Here is a 20,090-nt window from a genome sequence, read left to right as displayed (position 1 = left end):
CAGTACAAAACAAATGGACTGGCTCTGTCTAGAGGTAACTCCACATGAAACCTCAACTTCATGTTTTTGCATTTTGGTTTGTATTCTTATTAAACAAATACAACATGTTACTAAGTACATTTGAAAGTTGCTGGTAGATAAAGTCTTTGGACAAAGCTGTTTCCAGTCTTTATGCAAAGCTTATCGCTAAGCTTTTTTTAGACATCTATCGATAGAAAGTAACTTTTTTTAGCTGTATCATAAAACAAAGGGTCAAGTCAATCACAGTTTTTTTACCTACCAGTTTTACATTGGCTGTAAAGGGACAAATATATGAACGCAAAGGTACTTGCATTTCCAATTTTAGTTTAGTTTATCCATGTACATTGTGGTTACTTTTAATTATCCGATAATATGTAAAACAACCAACAACAAATCATTTTTGTAATGTATCTATCATCGCTCCAAAACATTTTAATGTTGAGTATGCTATTAATGTCACATAGAACGACAATATATTACAAATCTGTCACTAACATGGCGTTAACTATTGTTCCTTTTGTAAAGATGAGTTGGTTTACAGCTGCAATCAAAGGAACAGAGTCAGTTGTGAAACAAAGCAATAAGCTTTTATTAAAATCTGCTGATTTAGTAAACCCCAGTATGAATTATTCCTTTGGCTGAAATCAAGTCAATCTTTGGAAAGCATGTGGATTTACCATATTTTTTACAATACGTGACCCATCACTGTCTAATAAATTCTGGTAAACTCTGGTGCCAAAACTGATTGACGTGCAGTAAAGAGGTTTTGGGGATTGTCAATACACTGCGATCACGCAGAAAGAAAATAATCTACAAACAAAACCCTTTCACAGATGCTTTTAAAGACACGGTGAGAGTATCTGGGACAGAAAGATTTAAGCCAGCCTTTGTAAAAGCAATCTGATTTTCCCAGCAGTCTTCGCTCAGGAGCAAAAAACAGAGGCTGGTTATGAGACAGAACAATGAGACAATGTTAGCCAGGCATCCACCACATTCCACTCACTGTCTGAAAAGGCTAAATTCTCTAAATTGCCTCATTAAATGTGTAAAAAAACACTTTAGACAGTGAATAAACTGACTATTGTGGTCCTGCTCTGCAGCCATAAACTTTCCAATTTGACTTGTCTTTGACTCTAAATATTACAATCATTTATTACAGCTTTATAGTGAGGCGGCGGTATTTCAACGCATGCTCTCTGGTTGCTAATATTCATAGCAGCTTGTTTACGTCTTTAAAGTTCACTGGTTGTCCAACTTTAGTAAAGTGTGTATGTCACGAGAAACACACTTCATGGACAGTTCCTGTTAGCAGAACTCAATGAATTGTGTTAAATAAGACAAACTCCAAGTTGGGGACCTTCCTCTCAAGAGTGTGTACTGGGTGTGTACTGGGTGTGTGTGTGTGTGTGTGTGTGTGTGTGTGTGTGTGTGTGTGTGTGTTAGCCCCTTTGCCTGTGCACACACACAACATATGGGAAGGGCGTGCATGGCCACATCTCTCAAAATAGGCTTCAGTCCTCCCCTCTCTAATTAGAGACATTTCAAAAACCCAGATTTTAATTTCAGACCAGTAGTTTTCGGACCACTTGTGCACACACATGCAAACGTTGAGTTAAATATGCACACTTTCCGTATAAATAAATCTGATAGGTCACACACTTGTGCACCAAAATCTGCACGCACACACACACAGACACACAACCACAAACCACAAAGCCTTACTCCCTGGCCCAGCCTGGTAACCCAAGCACAATGAAGTATACTCTATAATAAGTGGTTGCACATATCAAATGCAGGAGCTCACTCCCCTTATCTAGCCTCAAGGCAGGAAAAAGTAAAGCAAAGTAATGCAACTCATGTATTTGTCGCTTTAACATGTATAACAAGAATCTCTTCCACTCCTAAATGTGGCTGCTCTTGCCCTCCTCTCCCTGTTTGATGACTGAATTACTCAATCAGATTTCACAAAAATGATTTCACGAAAAAAACAACATTTTGCATGCAATTACATGGATGCTCCTTTCCATGACAGGCGGTAAATGGTGCTTGTAGCTTGGCAGCGTTCCCTGGTGGCTGCTATAAGCCCTCCGGTGGGTCGGGCACAATGGGCACATTCACATCTTGACATGCATTTGCTGCTAAAGTGCCTGTTGTGCTCGAGGACATTTAGTCTCTCTGTTGCACTCAGTGCCGTGACTCTCTGAGGACAGGCTCAGCGTGCAAGGGGCTCCCGGGACCTCCGGCTAGGTGGCTCTCCATCTTTTTACAACGAAAGGGTTAAGCTATTTGGACAGACCCAAGCGCTGAATAGTGCAGGCCGCAGTCTGGAGGACTCTTATAAAGTACTTTATTGTAACAAAGATGACACAGCCACCTCCCAGTCTGAGAGATCTCCCTGCGTATGCTCTCTTTCATTCCTCCTCCCTCAACCTTCCCCTTCTTGTCTCTGCAAAAGTGTCCATTAGCAAGAGAGGGACTGAGAGGCGAGGGTTGGGTTCAACTGATGCAGGCTTTTGAAGCCTGACACAAAAACTGTCAACAATCACGAATGTGGGAACTGGAATGTCGTTAAATTGGATAATTTTCATACCATAAAATGAATGAGAATTTAATTTATCATCTCATGCACAACCAGCACAGTAGCAAATATATACTATGCGATCAAACCATCTGCCCCACATTCATTATATTGGGGTTGGTTGAAACAGACTGGCCAATATGAAATTTTTGTTCATTTTTGTGGTAGCCCACTTACACAAATTTCCCGAAATGATAATTTACTTTCCCAAAACTATAAACACAAAAAAAGCCACACTTTGTCTGGCCAAACCTCAGACACCAGAGACTAAATTAAACACTTCACCCAAAATATGTTATCTTCCATTCAGATTTAACGACAGATTATTTCATGCCTTTGGATTCCAGACTGCCAAATACAGTGACACTACTGAAATAACTGAAAAACGACTATAATGAATCACAGCACAGGCAATTTCAGACTAAAACAACAATCTCTTCATATTTAACATTTTTAAACAAAGTGTGAGATATGCTAGTTTTTGGTTTGGACTTACCATCGATGTGCATGGTGTTTACGCAGTCCACCAACTTTTATTACGGCAGGCATTCAGCAGTAGTAGTACCAATAGCCTCTTTTACTGAACACATTTCAACAAATACCGCTAGCAAAAGCACAGGCGTAAATAATAAAGTCAATGATGGCTTTATTCCTTTTAGCTGTTTCAGGCTCCCGGTATCGTGCACACTGCCTCACCGTCACACTGACATGGTTTACTGGGACACGTGAATTAGCTACTATGTCAGGTCACAAGGCCTATTTGTGTTAAAACTAGAGGTTGACCGATTTTTCAAAGGCCAATATAACGATAGTTTGGAGCAGGAAAAATCCGATAGCATAATATAATTTAAAGTCTGTTGTGCATTTATGCCCAACATTTAGTTTGTAAAACCTCCTTTCACTGCTGATTAATTGGCTAAACCGATAAATATATCAACCTCTAGTGGAAACATAGTTTGTAATGCGTACATATTGTATACATTTGTTGAAAGTCTTTAATTCATGATTGTGAAATCCTGTAACAAAAGGTATGCACCATATTACCATCAGACTAGAGCATGAACCAGTGACACACACACATAGACACACATCCTGTGACATGTCATGACCCAGAATTCTCAGCCACTAATGAAGGTCCACACTAATTACTGCTGCCAGTCTGTCGCCGCAGGAGCCCCGACTCAGCAAGGGGTTGTGTGTAAGTGTTAGACTGCTGCCTATCATTGAAACTTTTAAAGAAGTTCCATACAATAGATATCTTAACTCAATGTGAATACACTTAATAGTGCATGCTGCACTCATTTTATTTATTTTGAAGCTGGTTTACCTCTAGACTTGGGTCAAATATTTGCATATCACATGCGCTACCTTTGACCCCAGACCCCATTATTTTTGATAGATTAGCATAAGGAGGAAAACTGGGAAACAGCCAGACTGGATCTGTCCAAAAGGGTAACTAAATCCTCCCACCAGCACCTGTAAAGCGCTCTACTTAACACGCCGTAACTCACTTTTTTAATTTGAAAAAAAAACCAAAAGTGTAAAAACAATTTGTGGTTTTATGGGGAGTTATTGTTGTTCTCAACTAACTCTCGGCTGAAAGTATATATTTGTATTGTATTGTAATATATTTTACAAAAATGTGTAAGTATTCCATTAATTAACTCAAACAACATTTAAATAGACTGGAGTCATAACACAGGTATGATTATATTATCCTTTCTTACAGTCGTACCCTCAGCTTATAACTCACTCTGAAATGAAACTCTTTGATTGAGGCCAGCTCTGTGTCTGTGAGCCTGAACTGCAGCGCAATGTCAAAATGGCTTTTGATCTATTAGACCTGGCGTTTGGATGGAGTTACATCGGCCTTCGGAAAAACTGGTAACAGACAAATTAAGTAATACTGTTTTTAATCCATCGTTTTGGTTCAACCCCAATATTTTGTTGATCCACTACGTCTGCTCTCATTATTCCGATTGCAATGTGTGTGATGTGTATATAAAGAGAAATGCTGACATGTCCACTTAGTTCTCCTCTGTGAACAGCCAGGATACTTGAAATGCAACTCTGGTGGGAAGAAAGCTGCTCAAAGCAAAGAGGGAAAATGCAGTAAAACGCTGATGGTTTTGTATGAAAGTGTTCTCGGCTGTAACATACACAAATCAAAGTGCTCACACACAATGCTGTGCTGTCATTGTAAAAGTGCATAATCGTATTGCTTTCAGCAGAATTTATTTACTTCTAAGAAAAATTCCCTCTAGGCTAAATTATTTTATTTTCTATTTATATGAACTTAAGCACTGCTGTACACACCAGCTTGTGCATTATCAAGTCAGCATGCTAATTAAACCAGGCTTAATTCAATAAGAACGCTGTGAGACTTTCATTGAAAAGCACTCTCATTATCTGGCTCCCATTGGTCTACGATTTGGGACTAGATTTATGGCACATTACCAGCCTCTTACAAGGGCTCTTGTCTTTCACCTTGCGTGTGGTCCTCCAGGGTAAGAGACCTATCCAAAGTTAAATGATGTTTACACACTGGTCCATCGGGTTGTTTTGACTGTCTTTATCACGCTGAACCTGCGTCCTTCTATCTCTGTTGGCCTTGAAGCGCTTGATCAACGCTCGGGGCTGGGACATGAGGTGGAGCGTCTAAACGGCACTCTGCACACTGTTTTATCAATGACCAACATCCAGTCACACTGCAGAAGCTCCAGTTGTTTCGCTGGTGATGCTGCAGAAATTCTCTGTATTCAAAATGAAACGTAGATATTATTAAAAAGAATAATACATAGTAATAAGTGCAGGCAGTTTAGCCTGCAGATGAATTCTTATTAAATATAAATCCTTCCTTAAGACTCTTACTCTGTTTGGGGTTTGCTGTAGAGGCCTGCAGCTAGAGCTCACTGTCTGAGTCCAGCATGCCTGAATATTTACAGGGCAACAGAGGCCAATTGGAATCAGTGCTTTTCACTCAGATGTATCACATTCATATCTTGAACTAAATGCCAAACCAGGATGCAGCATTTCCTGTATGCTTCCCACTTGTGAAAAAAAACAAGACTGAAGTGTTGTCTAGTAGGGATGAAGGGTGCAAAGATATTAACACGAAACCTTTGGTGACAGCCGACTGCGAACGGGACATCCTGCTGAGTTTGGGTTTGCAGCATTCTAGCTGTGGTTAGGACAGGACGGTTTTCTCTCACTGTCCCTCTGCACCAGGCTGCAATCTGGAAAGCTGAAAGGACTCTGTTCAGCTGCCGTCTGTGTTTGTGTCATACACCGCACAGCAAGCATTCCCAGCTCCACCACAGAGACGATTCCTCAGTGAAATGATTGGTTGACAATGACCCAAAACCAAAAGCAGCTGTTGGAAGCATGCTGCTTTTTGACAGACAGCTACAGTTTACAACACACACAGGTACGGACTTGTACAAACACACACACACATCCGGCCTTCCCCCAGACCTGAGGCAGTATGCTACAGCGACACAGCCTCGCTTCCAGTTAGGAGTCAGTGGGAAGAGCGGAAGTAAATCAGTGAGCAAATACGATTTGCCCCTGTGTGGCCCTCAAAGGCTTTGTGGGTTTATGAAGCAAATTGAGCAAACCAACAAAGTGAGTGGCACGATGCAAGGAGGAGCTGCAGTGGTTAACTAGACAAGACTCTTTGTATGGTTTTTACTTTTTCACACTCTGTCACGCACCAAGGAAAACCATAAGCTAACACTGAGCTAAAGCACTTGATTCTGGCACATCAAGCATACTCGTAGCAGTCGTACCTTTTTATGTACCAAAAGAAATTGCATTTCTCATATGCGTGTGTTTGCACAAATAGATCAAGTTTGCTTTGAAAACACCATATTTGTTTGGATAGATCTCTGCCAACATCTGGGTTAAGGGGATGCAGGGGTTCTTCAATGTATAAGAGCACTTCGGATATATGTCATAGTAAAAGATATTTCATTGTTTGAACTTTTGGTGTAAAACACAATTCCATTCTGAAATTTGAGACGTGTATGTATTCATTTTCACTTCAGAGTTTCAGGCAATATAAAACCCAGCAGCACATGAAGTGAAGTGTTGATATATATTTGCTTTCCATGTCTTCTGTGCTTTTACTGACCCTGTTTAACACAAGGGAAGGGCTGGTGTCTGTGCTTCTGTTTGACCTGACTCTTTTCAAATGACCTTGCTTTTTGAACTTCATTTAACTTGATTAGATGAAATGAGTGAATGGGATCCTGGAGTCTGACATGTGGCCCTGGTGGTTGTTTGTTGTTGTTTTTCTTCTTCCATAGATTAGATTAGATTAAATTAGCCCATCTGATTTCTCAGAGGCCTTTGTGGTCTGAAAGGGTTAAGTGAATGAGAGATGCCATCCCCAGTCTGGACTGAGTTATCACACTGTCGTGCCATGCACCATACAGTTATTGCTCTTGAAAGCAGATTAATTCAATCTGCTATTTGATCTGTCACTTATGCAAAAGGAAAAAGAAGCCACTGGTTACAGTAAGTCCTCAGTAGCAATACAGAGCAGACACTAGGCCTCCAAGTAGTGAACCTCTATGATTAAGAAGCTACTCATCTTCTTTGCGTGTAAAGCTCTGGTAACCTTTGTATACTCCGGTGATGAAGTGACGCACTCTCATATGCCTCAGCTATCACCTGCCTCCAGACACTGCTCCATCTGTCTGATGGCTGCCCGGGAAGTGCTCCCTCTACAACCCCTGACCTCTGAAACCGGATTCTGAATAAACAGCTAATTGGCTGGGTTTCCTGTTTAGCCTGATGGGAATGCTGACTATTTCTGTCTGTTTACAGAGTTCTGCCTCTCTCTCTCTTTCTCAGAGTTGTACTTTCTGTATTGTTTATGAAAGAACAATGTCCTTCACTACAACTGTGCTCCAAACATCAGGCTTGGGGGATTATACACCAGTGTCCAGCCTCTGCAAGTCCCCTGTGTTCCAGGAAAATCTGTGCCTTTTGTTGTCTGTGGGAGGCTTTCAGTTAGCGCATTTTGTGGTCTTTGTTTATTTGTGAAAGTCAGCTTTCAAGTCGTGGTGTACAGAGGAGCAAGCATATTGAAATATGGTGTGTTGAAATGTCGTGACTTGAGACAAATGTGGGTTTTTGTGATAGGATGCCACATGTGAATTTAATTTTTTATATATAATATACAAATAAACACAAGTATAGGTTATAAAATGAGGTCTATGTGTTTTGTTCTCATTGAAAATGCATTGATATCAGCACGCTGAAGAATTATGCACACATATGCACACTGTAAGAATATTACATATGCACACTGTCCCCTGACTAATGGTTTTTTTCTGCTTAATAGGTTTAGTCAAAAAAAATCTGTATCTAAACTGGCTGCGTTGAATTAAATGGCTTGCTTGTTTGCCAGATGTGACTTTCTCCTCTCCTATCTGTATTGAATTATTCCGGCACTTCCGGATCTTCTGTAGCTTTCGTCCGAGGGCTGCATCCAGTTTACACGAGAGATACTGTGCCCAAAGTCAAGCGAGAGACCTTAAGGTCCAGAAGTCATAGGTTCAAATACAGGCTACACCACAAGACGACTAACTCTGGTCTTGCCTCACAACCACTTTAAAGAAGGTCTTGATTTAATAACTGTGATTTATTTCAACAATTCAGTGTGGATGTGTGAACATGACATGTTTTTAATTTTGTTTCTGAAGCTAAAAATAAGGCTGTCAATTTCTGAGGCTTCAAATTTGGAAATGAGTGTGGAGTTTGTGATAGTAATTCCATTGATGCTGTACATTTTCACAGCAAATCCTAAAATACAGATGATTGTGGTTTAAATGCAGTAAAACAGTAAAAGTGGCCTTGGTTTCAGCATTACAGTCATTATCAGTGGAGCAGCTCTCGTCTCTTGATTGCCTCTCCGTTTATTTCCCTCGTTTCTAATTTTAGAAGACAATTGTAGGAAGATATTGACTGAGGTGTCCAGAAGCAGAAGATTTACTTTCCATGTTGGTTTTCCATTTGTTTGCTCCTTTTCTGTCTTCAACTCGTCCTGGTAATTGTGGCTGTCAGTAAAGTTACTGAAGTGAAGAAGTAAGTCAGGCCACTTTGTCCCTGTATACCAAAACCGGATGATTAAATCTGGTCATTAAGTGAGTTGGAAGGTGCAGAGCTGAAGGCGGTGTTTTTATTGATGTGGCAGGAAGCGGGGGGGGGGGGGCTGACTGCTGCTGCTGAATCTGTAAATCTCACAGACTGTTCACAGTCCGCTCCCACTTTTAAAGGCGTTCGCACAGCTCCACTCTCTCGATTAAGAACGCACTTAATGTTGCAAACAGCCCAATAAGCACCGTGTGGTAGAGGCGGAGATGATGTGAAACCGAAGGGTGTGTTAATGATGGCGGGCTGTCGCCGGAGCAGGGCTCCTGCTGCACGCGGAGCTCTTGCTGTGGGGACGTCGGCAGGTCTGTAGATCCACAGGGAAGGTTGCGTAAACGTTGAACCCTGTTTCCCGAAAATCATGTTCATACACAAGAAATCTGCAATATCAAAGGGACTTTAGTGGCTTAAACTTAACAACACATGGGATGCACAATGCAAACCCCAGTCTCTGGTGCCAACATTATGTGCTTCGTAGGCCCAACCATCCTCCCCGACCTCCTCCCTTCAACAACATCACACCCCCTGAATTTGAAAAAAAACGTTGCCAGTAAACGCATTCCAGGCGGCAGTTATGTTTTCTTCAAATAGTATTTGGTAGAGTAAATTAATATACAGTACACAATATTTTGTAGGAGGCTGGGCTGGAAAATGAAAACCGTCCACAAGGACTCAAACAAAGTGATGGATGCTGTTTTGTTCTTGGACAGTTATGAAAAAGACCCGGCAGAGGTTGTTCAAGAGTAACATAATATGAAGCTGGAGATCATCAAAGACAAATTCAGGGGGCCTTACGTTACTCTTTAATATGTCAGTAAGCTTTTTACGTGTTTGTGATTATTTTGTTTTACTTGTGGAGAAAGCCAGTGGAGTTGTTACCCACCTGTTAGCTGTAGCTTCATATTTAGCATACAGCCATAAGATTGGTATGGACCTTCTCATCTATCTCTCGGCAAGAAAGCGAATGAACGTATTTCCCAAAAAGTCAAACCATTCCTTAAAAAGGAAAGGTCTATCCTAACTGACTTTGACAATGGCAAGTCCCTCACAGCTAAGTGATTACTATAAATATACATTTCCCATGATCCCTTGCCAGACACAGCAATCTCAACTTTACTTCCAGTGTGTTTTGTGTTCCTCTGCCTTCAGGTCTGATAAGAGCCCAATAAGCCAAGTGATTCACCAGTAGGGAAAGGGCTAATTAACATGGCCTGTGCCGCCATTTGTTTGATGTGGAAAGACATCCTTTTGATGTAAAAATGTATGCGAAAGGATTATCAAGATTGCAGCTTCCCTCCTAATCTTGATGTCCCATTCTGTATTTAACATTAATTGGAAACATCTTAAGCTAACGTCTCTGGTCAGGATAATGGCGTGTGACTGCAGCACCGAGTGTACATTTCCCTCGGCTCTTATCCTCCTCTTGTGACCCATTCACTGAAACCTAAACTCTCCGTGAAGCTAATGTCCAAGATAGTAACTCAGCGCCATAGAATATGCTTCAATTTATTCTCAGTGGGAATATTTCTAACCACACTGATTCTTTTTTACAGGATACTGAGCCACAACAAAATCCGAGTTCTGAGAAATGGATCATTCTTTGGACTTTACGGTTTGGAGAAACTGTGAGTAGCCTACTGTTTATCATCTTTTATGAATATTTCACTTCTTCAGATGCTACAATGTCATGTTTATTGTTTAAATGAGTTATATTTTATGCATCCATGTGTGAGCTGTTATTTAAGCTAGCCTCAGCGCCTTTGAAGAGAAATACAGACAGGGTATCAGTAAGATCTGAGCAACTCATGCACTTCTATGAAAACATGGGCTTCTGTCCAGCAGGGAGGATGATACACTCAGACTGGCTATCGTATAGTTATGTTTAAAAGCTCATATAACTACACTTCAGTCCTTCATTATCAGGTAAGCCCCACTCCTCAGGTCAAGATAAGAGATCGTTGGAAAGAGATGCCTGTTGGCAGCTTCGCAGACAGTTCAGCCCTCCTTTTTAGCATCGTAATCTCTTTGCATGGCATGTGAGACAGATGATAGACAGAATCATTTCTGGGGGAAATGAATGAATGGCAGGTCTGTTGACAAACAGGAAAAGAACCACAATGGGAATTGTTGCCACCTTTGAGAAGAGAGTACAGAGCACCTCTCTTTTTTAGCCACACAATACATGGCTCTGTCGGCTGGTCGGTCGAACACTTTGGTCCAGACTGAAATATCTCAACAAATATGAGATGGATTGTCTTGAAATTTTGCTCGACCATTAATCCATAGATGATGAATCCTAATGACCGTTGATCCCCTGACTGTAAATCTAGCGCCACCATGACATTGACATTTTGGGTTTTCATTGAAGTGTCTCGACGAATATTGGATGGATTTATTTGATACAGACATCCATGGTCCCCAGAAGATAAATTACAATCAAGATGCATTATATTCATTTTGTGATCTCCTAACTCATTCATTGCGCACCATCATCAAGTCAAAATTTCAAGCTGCCTTCTTTGGACCAGTGCTAGTCAGCAAATGTTGGCATGTCATGATGGTGAGCATATTTTGCATCAGCATGTCAGCATTGCCATGTGAGCATGTTAGCATGATGATGTTAGCATTTAGCTCAAACCACGTCCAGACTAGGACAATTGCTACACAAGCTTGGGGACATTGGCTTGTCTCAAACAGGAGATAATACAGAGAGAGATAGAGTATGTATGATATGATACGTCTTTTGGTCTAATTTACAGTAATCACGGTCAAGACTGGCATTTACCAGCTACAGGCTCCTGGGATACTCCTGGGATGTGTGAATTACATATAGTTTGCGTTTCCCACCAAGGTGTTGTTTTACAGAGCATCCCAGTAAAGCTTTATAGGGCGTCCTGGTAGCTAATAACACACGTGGAGCTGCTTCAGTCTGGATACTGTAGTCTGGCAGACATACTTATTTTGTTAGGGAGGGGGTGGGTATGTTGAAGGGATATTAGTTCCTCATGCCACTCAGAGCTGCCACCCATGAAGCTAACAAGCCTCTCAAAAATGTTGAAAGAAAGAAAAATATGGTAATTTGCTGCAGTTGTTAGCTTGTTAGTACCTACCTGCTGGAGCTCACACCAGACATGCCAGTCGAGAATAAAAGCCAAATTTGCTGAAATTGACGTTGTTATGTCTGGCATGTGAACACCACGGGTGAATAGTTCCAAGGCCAAATTCTCGGCTCTCACCTCAACTGTCTTGCACCAAAGACGTTGATAAAGCTGTTGACAAGAAGACACTACACTGAGGCCCTGTGTGTGCAAGTATAACGGAAAGTAAAAGTCAAAGAAGATCTGTAGCTTGAAGTTTGATGTAAAATTAGATGATGTTGCTTGTTTTTTTAAGTGCAGACAGGTTTCCGTGTAGCGCCGTAGGATAGGTGGCTCGGGTAACCTGAGCTTACCCACTAACTGGCCCTTGTATCTGGAGCAGTGATACAACTAGCAGGGGGCAACAGGGTGGAGCTTTCCTGCAGGCTTATAGCTAAAAGACCTGCGAGAAAGACACAGAACAGGCAGACAAACAGCACACACACACACACACACACACACACATACTTGTGTGAGGAGAGGACATAACGTAAATCATGCAGGCCTCATTTCACTCCTCTGCCTCAACCTCTGCTGGCTCTCTGACACACAGCGGTGGAGGTCTGCTCACTCATTCTGACGTCTTCAACCTTTAATTGAGCGCTGCACAGCTTATAATTACATCTGAGCTCATGGTTAAAATTGCTGTCCTATGTGAAAAATGCCACATTGAAATTCACCGTTTCAGTGGAAGGCCTTGAAGGGATGCATATAGAAGTCAGTTTAAGGTTTAACTGTGAGTTTTTGTCCGTACTGTGAGATCTCAGTTTTGTTCTGTCTCTTCAGCCCGCCATCGCTCTTCAGGTCCTCTCATTGTTTCCAGTTTATCGTCTACATGTGCTTGTCGTTTAGAGCAGTTGTGAACAGTTACTCATATTATGTGGTCAGTGCTGTAATCAAAGGCCAGCCCACTAGGGCTGAGTAAACACACATCAGGGAATTACACTGCATCTCTTCCCCTATGCGACAAGGATAAACAGTCTGCTCCCTGACTGCACAACTCTCACTCTTGGTCCATCTCTGTTGTGACTTCAAGTGTGTACTGAAACGCGGAGTGTGTTTCCTAGTATGGGCACCCTCGCTTCTTGTCCAGTCGTTTCAAATGAGTCTGGTAACTCTCTCAGCAGACGCACACTCACACCCACGCGCTCACACCAGACATCTATTCAGAGTTGAATGCAGTCTGTCCTGCCGTTGTTAGTTGGAGAATACGGCTCCCGAGCGGGCCACCCTCTTCCAGGCCTGGGCCAGACAGTGCAGCAATCTACACAGTTAGCCCTTTCATTGGGACAAACCTCCTCAAAGCCACTATTGCCTTCATAACCTGCCAAACCACCCAAGTGCAAAGGAGCAATTTAGCCTTGTTTGTTTTTGCCCTCTTACTGGACTACTGTGTTTTTGTAGCTCTCTTAAATGGCTTGCCATCCAACAGCTACATTTGGATCTTGGAATACCTCATTTTTTCCAGCTTTTGGGATGAAACACTAGTTGAATCATACCTGCCATCTGTGGCGGTGCTTGCTATATGCAAAATAAGTCACATACATATGCGTACGCACCATCAGGCCTTCTATAATGTACCTGTGTACCTGTTTGAGTACCTCCACCTCTTTGCACGTCCTTCCTGTTTTGTGCCGACGCTGGCTGCCCCTCTAACGAGACGGGACCTTTATGAGTTGTGGACAGATCCCAGCAGCCTGTCCTGCGCTGATTTGAGGCGAGGTAATGAGAATAATGAGCAAAGAGAGGGTCGAGGCAGTCTGGCGCTTGTCCAACTGGGCCCCACTGCACCATGGGACACAGGACAGGCAGGCAGGGGCACAAGGGGCGCTCATTATCAGGTCTGCTCACCCCACCGGTTGAGAGGGAGCAGAGAGGAAGAGCAGAGGGCAGCGATGATGATGGATGAGGGAGCAGTAGGTCGCCTGCAGTGAACAGGACTGAAAGCCAGGAGTGAGGCTTGTGGTTAGAACTGGTTAGATGCTCAAAGGTGTTGGCAGCATGATAGAATTTGTCAACAAAGGAGTCTGAAATGAAGTATGGATCTACCTGACATGACTGCACTTTTACTTTTGTTGCGCTACAGAAGAGTATGCACAGGAAATATCATGCAAGATTATCAAAAAACCTCCTGTTGACTTATAATAGCTTCATTCAACAGCAGAAAATAAGGAGTTGTTTGTGCTTTTTGCTTGTAGAGCAAAAAGCATTCGGGAAATTTTGCACTGAAAGTCACACAGGGCATGAGAATGTGCAGATGTTTTATATGCATGTCTGCGTGATAGAGAATATATACACTATTATCACTTTAGGGTTACGAATGCTTAGGCTAATTCATTACTTTTTTCACTTGATAGTATCTGTTATAAAATGTCGAGACGGGCCACTCAGTCTTTGCCTGAGCCTCTCTGAAACCAACCTTGAAATCGCCTCTGCCATTCTGAGCAGCTGGGGTTAGGAAGTTGTCCAACTTAAACAACTTTACCATCTGACACAGGGGAAGTGGAGCCAAGATGGCTAAAGATGGTATGGTGGCTGGAGAGAGAGGGAGACGAAGGGAGGGAGGGAAGGAAAGCACACTCCTGCAGTTTGTCTTATATAAATCTGGGGTTGTTTTTCTTAGTGGGAGATTAACGTTATTTCCACCCAGGCTAAGCAAATTACCTTGAGTGGGAACAAAGCAGAAGTGGGCAGCATTATAGCATGTAAAAACAGTGCAAAATGTGCGGCGATGGCGAGGAGCCCTCCTGTCTAGACCAGTCTGGGTAAGACAAGGTTCAGATTGTAGGAGCCCACCATTCTGAAGAGAGCAAAGGCCAGCTGTGGAGGTTGCACATGGGAGTCTCAAGTCTCCCTCAAAAAAAAATGTAACATTTGTGTTAGTATGTTTGTCTGCAAACGTCATTGTTTGGCCCCCAGTTAGGCAACAGTCACCTAATGAGAGTGCATGACATTAAGGGGTGGAGCGGGTGAGGAAGGGGTTAAGCGTGCTGGAGAGTGGAAACAGAAAGGGGGGTGCTGCTGGAGTTGATAGACTCCAGATGTGTCTTTCAGATAAACTGAAGGAACGGGGTGTGTTTTGTATTGCAAGCCTAGCTCAGTCATGGCTCTGGGGGTTTATTGAAACAGCAAGTGAGCCCCCTCATAAGTCCATTACCAAATTGTACACTTTATACGCCAGTAACTCTCTCGCACTCTCATTCGGCAAACTTGATATGGTTTCAATGGCATTTTCCTCCAGAGGAACTTAAGCTTTCTCTGGACTTACTTCCCCCCACTTCCGTTTGTGTTCCTTTTCTGCTTTATTTTTGCATCTCCCCTCTCCCAGCTCACAGGGTCTCTCGATGTTCCTCCCCCTTCCCACTCTCTACATGCTGTAGTCCACCTACTGGCGGAAAATTCACTCACAGACTTGAGTCTGCCTTTTCATTGATAATTTGAATGAAAGGCGTTTGTTCCTGTTTCCTTCCCAGTTGTAATGTGTACATTGTTTTAATTCTATGTCTAGTAACTTGTTGGTGAAGATGATCTATGAAACGTTTTGCTCTTTCAGATCAAATGACCCACTTTGACCAAATAAAACTAATATTATTTCATAAATATTATCAAGATCAGTGTAACAACAGAAAGGAAATAGCATTTTGCTGCCTTTGACAGATGAATCCTCATTCATCTGACAAATGTTATGATGTACTGTATGTCCCATTAAAATCTTAAACTTTCTTTGGTTCGCTGGTAGATCTCAAGAAAATCAACAGAGCTGCCAAAATGGGCATCGCCCCCTTCTCTCTGCTGCTCCAAAAGCCATAACTGAAGTCAATAATAGTCCGTGGTTCCAAAGTTTTCCTTGGCAGAATAATATCCAGCTCGTCTTGCTGCAAACTATAGAAACATATAATCAACTTAGGACATTTTACACTTCAAATAAAAGTGTATATTACTATTTCTGTGCAGTTAGGTCCACAGTTTATGTTACTGTCGGTCATGAGCAGAGCCTTCGTTTGAATCGTAGTACAGTAATGGCCGGAGATGACCAGGTGGTGATTGTCCAGGTTTAACAGGAAATTTCAAGTATGTGTCCAATAGTAATCCAAATGAAAGCAGTGTTATGAATGTAATAGTCTGTTTATGCTCCTTTACCTTCATGGCTGCACCAAAGAAATTGGTTTCCAGATGAACACAGATAACAAGTTGATTAGGTATAACCAATATGGGAGAAAACCAGAAAAAAAATAAAGAAAATAATCTGGGGAAGGGGCAGCAAAGCAGGAAATTATAGAAAAACAAGAGCTCGGCAGATCCCGGTTTCCTGTTTTGGGGGGAAGGCAGGAGTACGTTTGGGGCCAGTGTTACAGAGCCCCCATTGTGAGCAAGTGTGTTGAGGAGAAGGGAGGTGGGGTATGCGGGGCCATACACAGGGATGATTTTGCTCAGTACTGAAACCCCTAACCCACCTGCCCCTCCCTACAGGGGAAAGCTAGCTAGTAAAAAAAGGAAACTGTAAAAATAAACGAGCAAGGGCCTCTGCTAGAGACGTCAACCAGACAGGAAATGACACGCTGCACAAAAATGGTCTCCACCGACCTCTGTCAGGAACCAAGATGCCAGTTACCCCCCCCCCCCTTGCTTTTTTTTCACAACAAACCTATAATCCATCTATAGACATATATATCTCTTTCTGTCTTCAGGCAGTTGCTTACATACATTTGCAACTAGATATAAATATGATTTAAGTATATAAATTGGCACTGTAATGTCATTAAAAATTCCAGAAACAGGAAATTCTTGATTCCAGTCTGGCGATAATGAGTGGCCATTCCCTGGCTTCAATCATTTTCCCAGCTCCCTCCGGGTCCAGGGCCTGAACAATGTCAGTGGAGCACTCCAGTCCCTGTCGCTGTGCTCCTGATAATGGAGCACTCTACGTCTGGAGCGCTTTACAGACCATGTCTTCATTATTAGCCTCTCGCTGCCCTACAAGCACGTCGCTCCTCTCCAGCCTGCATGGGGCCCAGGTGCTCATCCCATATACCCACAGAGAAATGACTCTTCAGAATGGCAGAGGACGAGCCCCATTGATCAGGAGGAGGGAATAGACATTCTTAATGGCAGCCGCATGCTTCTAGGCCCAGCGGCAGCAGACAATGGTCCCTTCTGGGCTGGGAGTGAGCTTGAGTCTGTCGCAACCCCATTACACAGGCCACATGTGGCGATGAGGATAAAGCACTGCACTTCCAAGTTTACAAAGCATAACTCAAAGAGGAATAATGATGCGTCAACACGCATCAAGAAGCCTTTTTTAATGAAGTATGCTACTACTGAAGATAATGAAAAAGTAATAGCTACAAGTTGCAACTTCTAACTTTTTCAACTTTGATATTTTCATCCTCTGCAAGCGTGAGGCTTTGAAGTATTTCTTGTCTCTGCTATTATCCTCTTGGTTGGTGACAGCTGTTGTCATCAGTGTCGAGGCCACTGAGCTGTGAAGTTGTTGTCAGGGAGGGCGCTGTCTACTCCAGGGGGCACACAGACAAGTCATCGCCTCAGTATGAGGCCTGCTTGAGCTACTGTACTGTAGGTTTGAAATAAAGCTGGATATACATCTGAGAGTGTGGGCGAGTGGCGAGGGGCTGCAGCACAGATTTAGCCTGGATTATGGTGTAGGGCTCAGCGCTTGGCGAGTGCTTCAAGTCCTGTTGGCTGTGGTGAGCTCCTCCACATTCCCCAACTTGGTGATAAGAGAGTGTATCAGAAGAAGTGGACTGCTGATACTCTTCAGGCCAAAGCACACACAGCACTGTGACCTATCAAGCCGGATATAAAGGAGCAGACTGTAGAAAATAAAGGTGTGTGATAGTTGTTTATTTATTGGTTGTTGATGGCTGGTTTTATCAAACTGGGCAAAAGGTTTATCTTCAGAAAGCTTTAGGTGCTTATAATCTACTCACTATCAGTTGCATGTACCAATGTGTGGTTCTCATTGAAATAAAGTCTATGCAGCTCATTTAGGACCATGCATGCATGCTTTAGCTTAACGTAAATGTCCAGGCAAAGAATGTAACCCAATGTGATGTCTCCTAAGAATAGCTAAACCAATGCTCCTGTGCATGCTTGTTTCTTCTGGTCAGATACACAACACATTACAGTTATTCTTGCAGGCCATTTTGCATCAGAAAAATTACTTAAATAGTTACCATCAAACAGGTATGAGATAAAAAAATAACCAGTCTTGAGATCTGGTCCAGTATTGTTAAAATTGAAATGTACAATAGTGTTTAAAATTAAAACAATGCAGTATGTTTCAGTATGAGGACAAACCTATTTGTTCACTGATCACAAAGGAAAAAGCACAATTAAATTTTGGTCATAAAATAACTTACTTGGAATTAGCAGCGTTTGAGTACATGATATCACCAATAGATAATATGACAAGAGAAACATGCAGCACATTTCAGTCTTTTTAGACATGAGGTTTGAAAGTGAGATTGTTATCTAGTAACCTAATCAGGATTTGGTGTTCATGCGTTCTTGCTTACTTGTAGGATTGTCTTAATCCCTTTACAGTATACATGGAGGTCAGTGTTACACACCAAAAGCATGTGTGTATGAGTGTGAAAAGGACAGACAGGGAGGAAGAGACAGTCATCAGAGAGTGGAAATAGTGGGCAGGCCTCATCTTTCATCGCTGCACTAATGAACCCCGGGACACTTAGACTGGAAACTACAGTATTGTTCTCTGGTTAACAAATCTTATAGAGCTACTGACATGCAGAAACTGTACATTCAGAGCGGGACGCATAGGCACACAAAGACTACCACATACATTGTGACAGGCCCACACACACACACACACACACACACATTGGAGAGTATTCTTGGTCTCTGTCAAACACACACACACACACACACATTAGTTCCAAGCTGATTTTTTTGTCAGAATCACAGAGGTGGAAATGTCTCCACCTTTTTAAAAGCTGTGAATTTGTTGCAAAGTGACAAGCTGGCATGCACTCAAAGAGCTGTCCTGAGCTGTCCAAGGCTCTCTGCTTTGAGACAAACACAACAGAACTCAGCCTTTTGGACTGAGGCCAGATAGCTTTTGCTCCATCATTATAACCTGTCTCCCATCTATAATCCAGATATAAACGATGGCTCAGCAAGTGTGTGGACCAACAGCAAAACCCCTGATCTCTGACTCTCTCACAGCCATGCTGCACAGTATAATTATTTACTGGAAGCTATTTTCTAAAACAATTTTCTTGCCCTAGTTTGATCAAAATCGCTCATCTCATGGAAAGCGGACAAGACAATGGTTAAGAGATGCCTGAGGTTCTACTTGGTGTGAGGCAGCGTGGTCGAGAGCAGCAGTGACAGATCATTTTGGTGGGAAAAAGAACCAGAAAGTCCCCTGAGGTCTTGCCTACCAAAGTGGCTTCTTGGGTTAAAGTGAATTAGACAAAAATGCAGCTACGGCATTTATTTTTTTTGAGCTCCTGGAAGGAAATCCTCTTCTGTGACCGGTCCAATGGGAGCAGGCTTTTTTTATGCTGTAGGAACACGGATCGCATTCCAACCAACAGCGGCTATGTCCTGCCGATAACCATCCGTCTCCTGACCTGTTTTAACCTCGCTATTCCCTCCTGGCCAACAAAAGAAAACGTCTTGGATTCAAAATCTAATGCAGGTTAGCTGATGGCGATGGGCATCTGGCTGAATAGTTAAACTCATGGGTGTGGGTGCTGAATGGGAAGAGGGTGGATAAAAGTGCAGCAGATAGTATTAAATTCGATCTTCAAAGGCAGGTCAAGAAATGAATATTCATGGTTTCCAATGGCCAACGTTGTCACAAGAAGTCTTTCAAACAAGAAGGAAAATGACCAGCAATTTTAGATCTGGTTAATATCTTATTTTGTCGAGTACCTGCATCTTGGTATAGCCTCAAACCCAGGTGGCTGATGGGATATGATTTCCTATCTGTGTGCAGAAATACCCAGCTGTTTCCCACTGGAGGAGCCAGGTTTAGGAAATGTGTCTCCAGTCAACCCCCCTTAAACTTAGAGAAGCCTTGTCTTGAAGTCTCAGTGTTAACTTTCTGGTAAATACTGCAACTTAATCTGCCTTCTTGCCGAGAGTTAGAGAAGATCGATTCTCTCTCTCTCTCTCTCTCTCTCTCTCTCTCTCTCTCTCTCTCTCTC

The 20,090-nt window shown here is 42.5% G+C and overlaps 1 protein-coding gene across 1 annotated transcript in view; it reads left to right on the top strand.

Annotated features, from left to right (window-relative positions):
- adgra2 (adhesion G protein-coupled receptor A2) overlaps positions 1 to 20,090 on the top strand; it is a 35,853-nt gene that overhangs the window by 6,514 nt on the left and 9,249 nt on the right. Inside the window, exon 2 of the mRNA XM_031849303.1 lies at positions 10,312 to 10,383. Coding sequence (XP_031705163.1) covers positions 10,312 to 10,383 — 72 coding nt within the window. The remainder of the gene's footprint in view (positions 1 to 10,311; positions 10,384 to 20,090) is intronic.

This window comes from Anarrhichthys ocellatus, unplaced genomic scaffold (assembly GCF_004355925.1).
Source record: "Anarrhichthys ocellatus isolate YVR2014 unplaced genomic scaffold, GSC_Weel_1.0 scaffold9, whole genome shotgun sequence".
Lineage (NCBI taxonomy): Eukaryota > Metazoa > Chordata > Actinopteri > Perciformes > Anarhichadidae > Anarrhichthys > Anarrhichthys ocellatus.
This window is presented reverse-complemented; position numbering and strand designations above follow the sequence as displayed.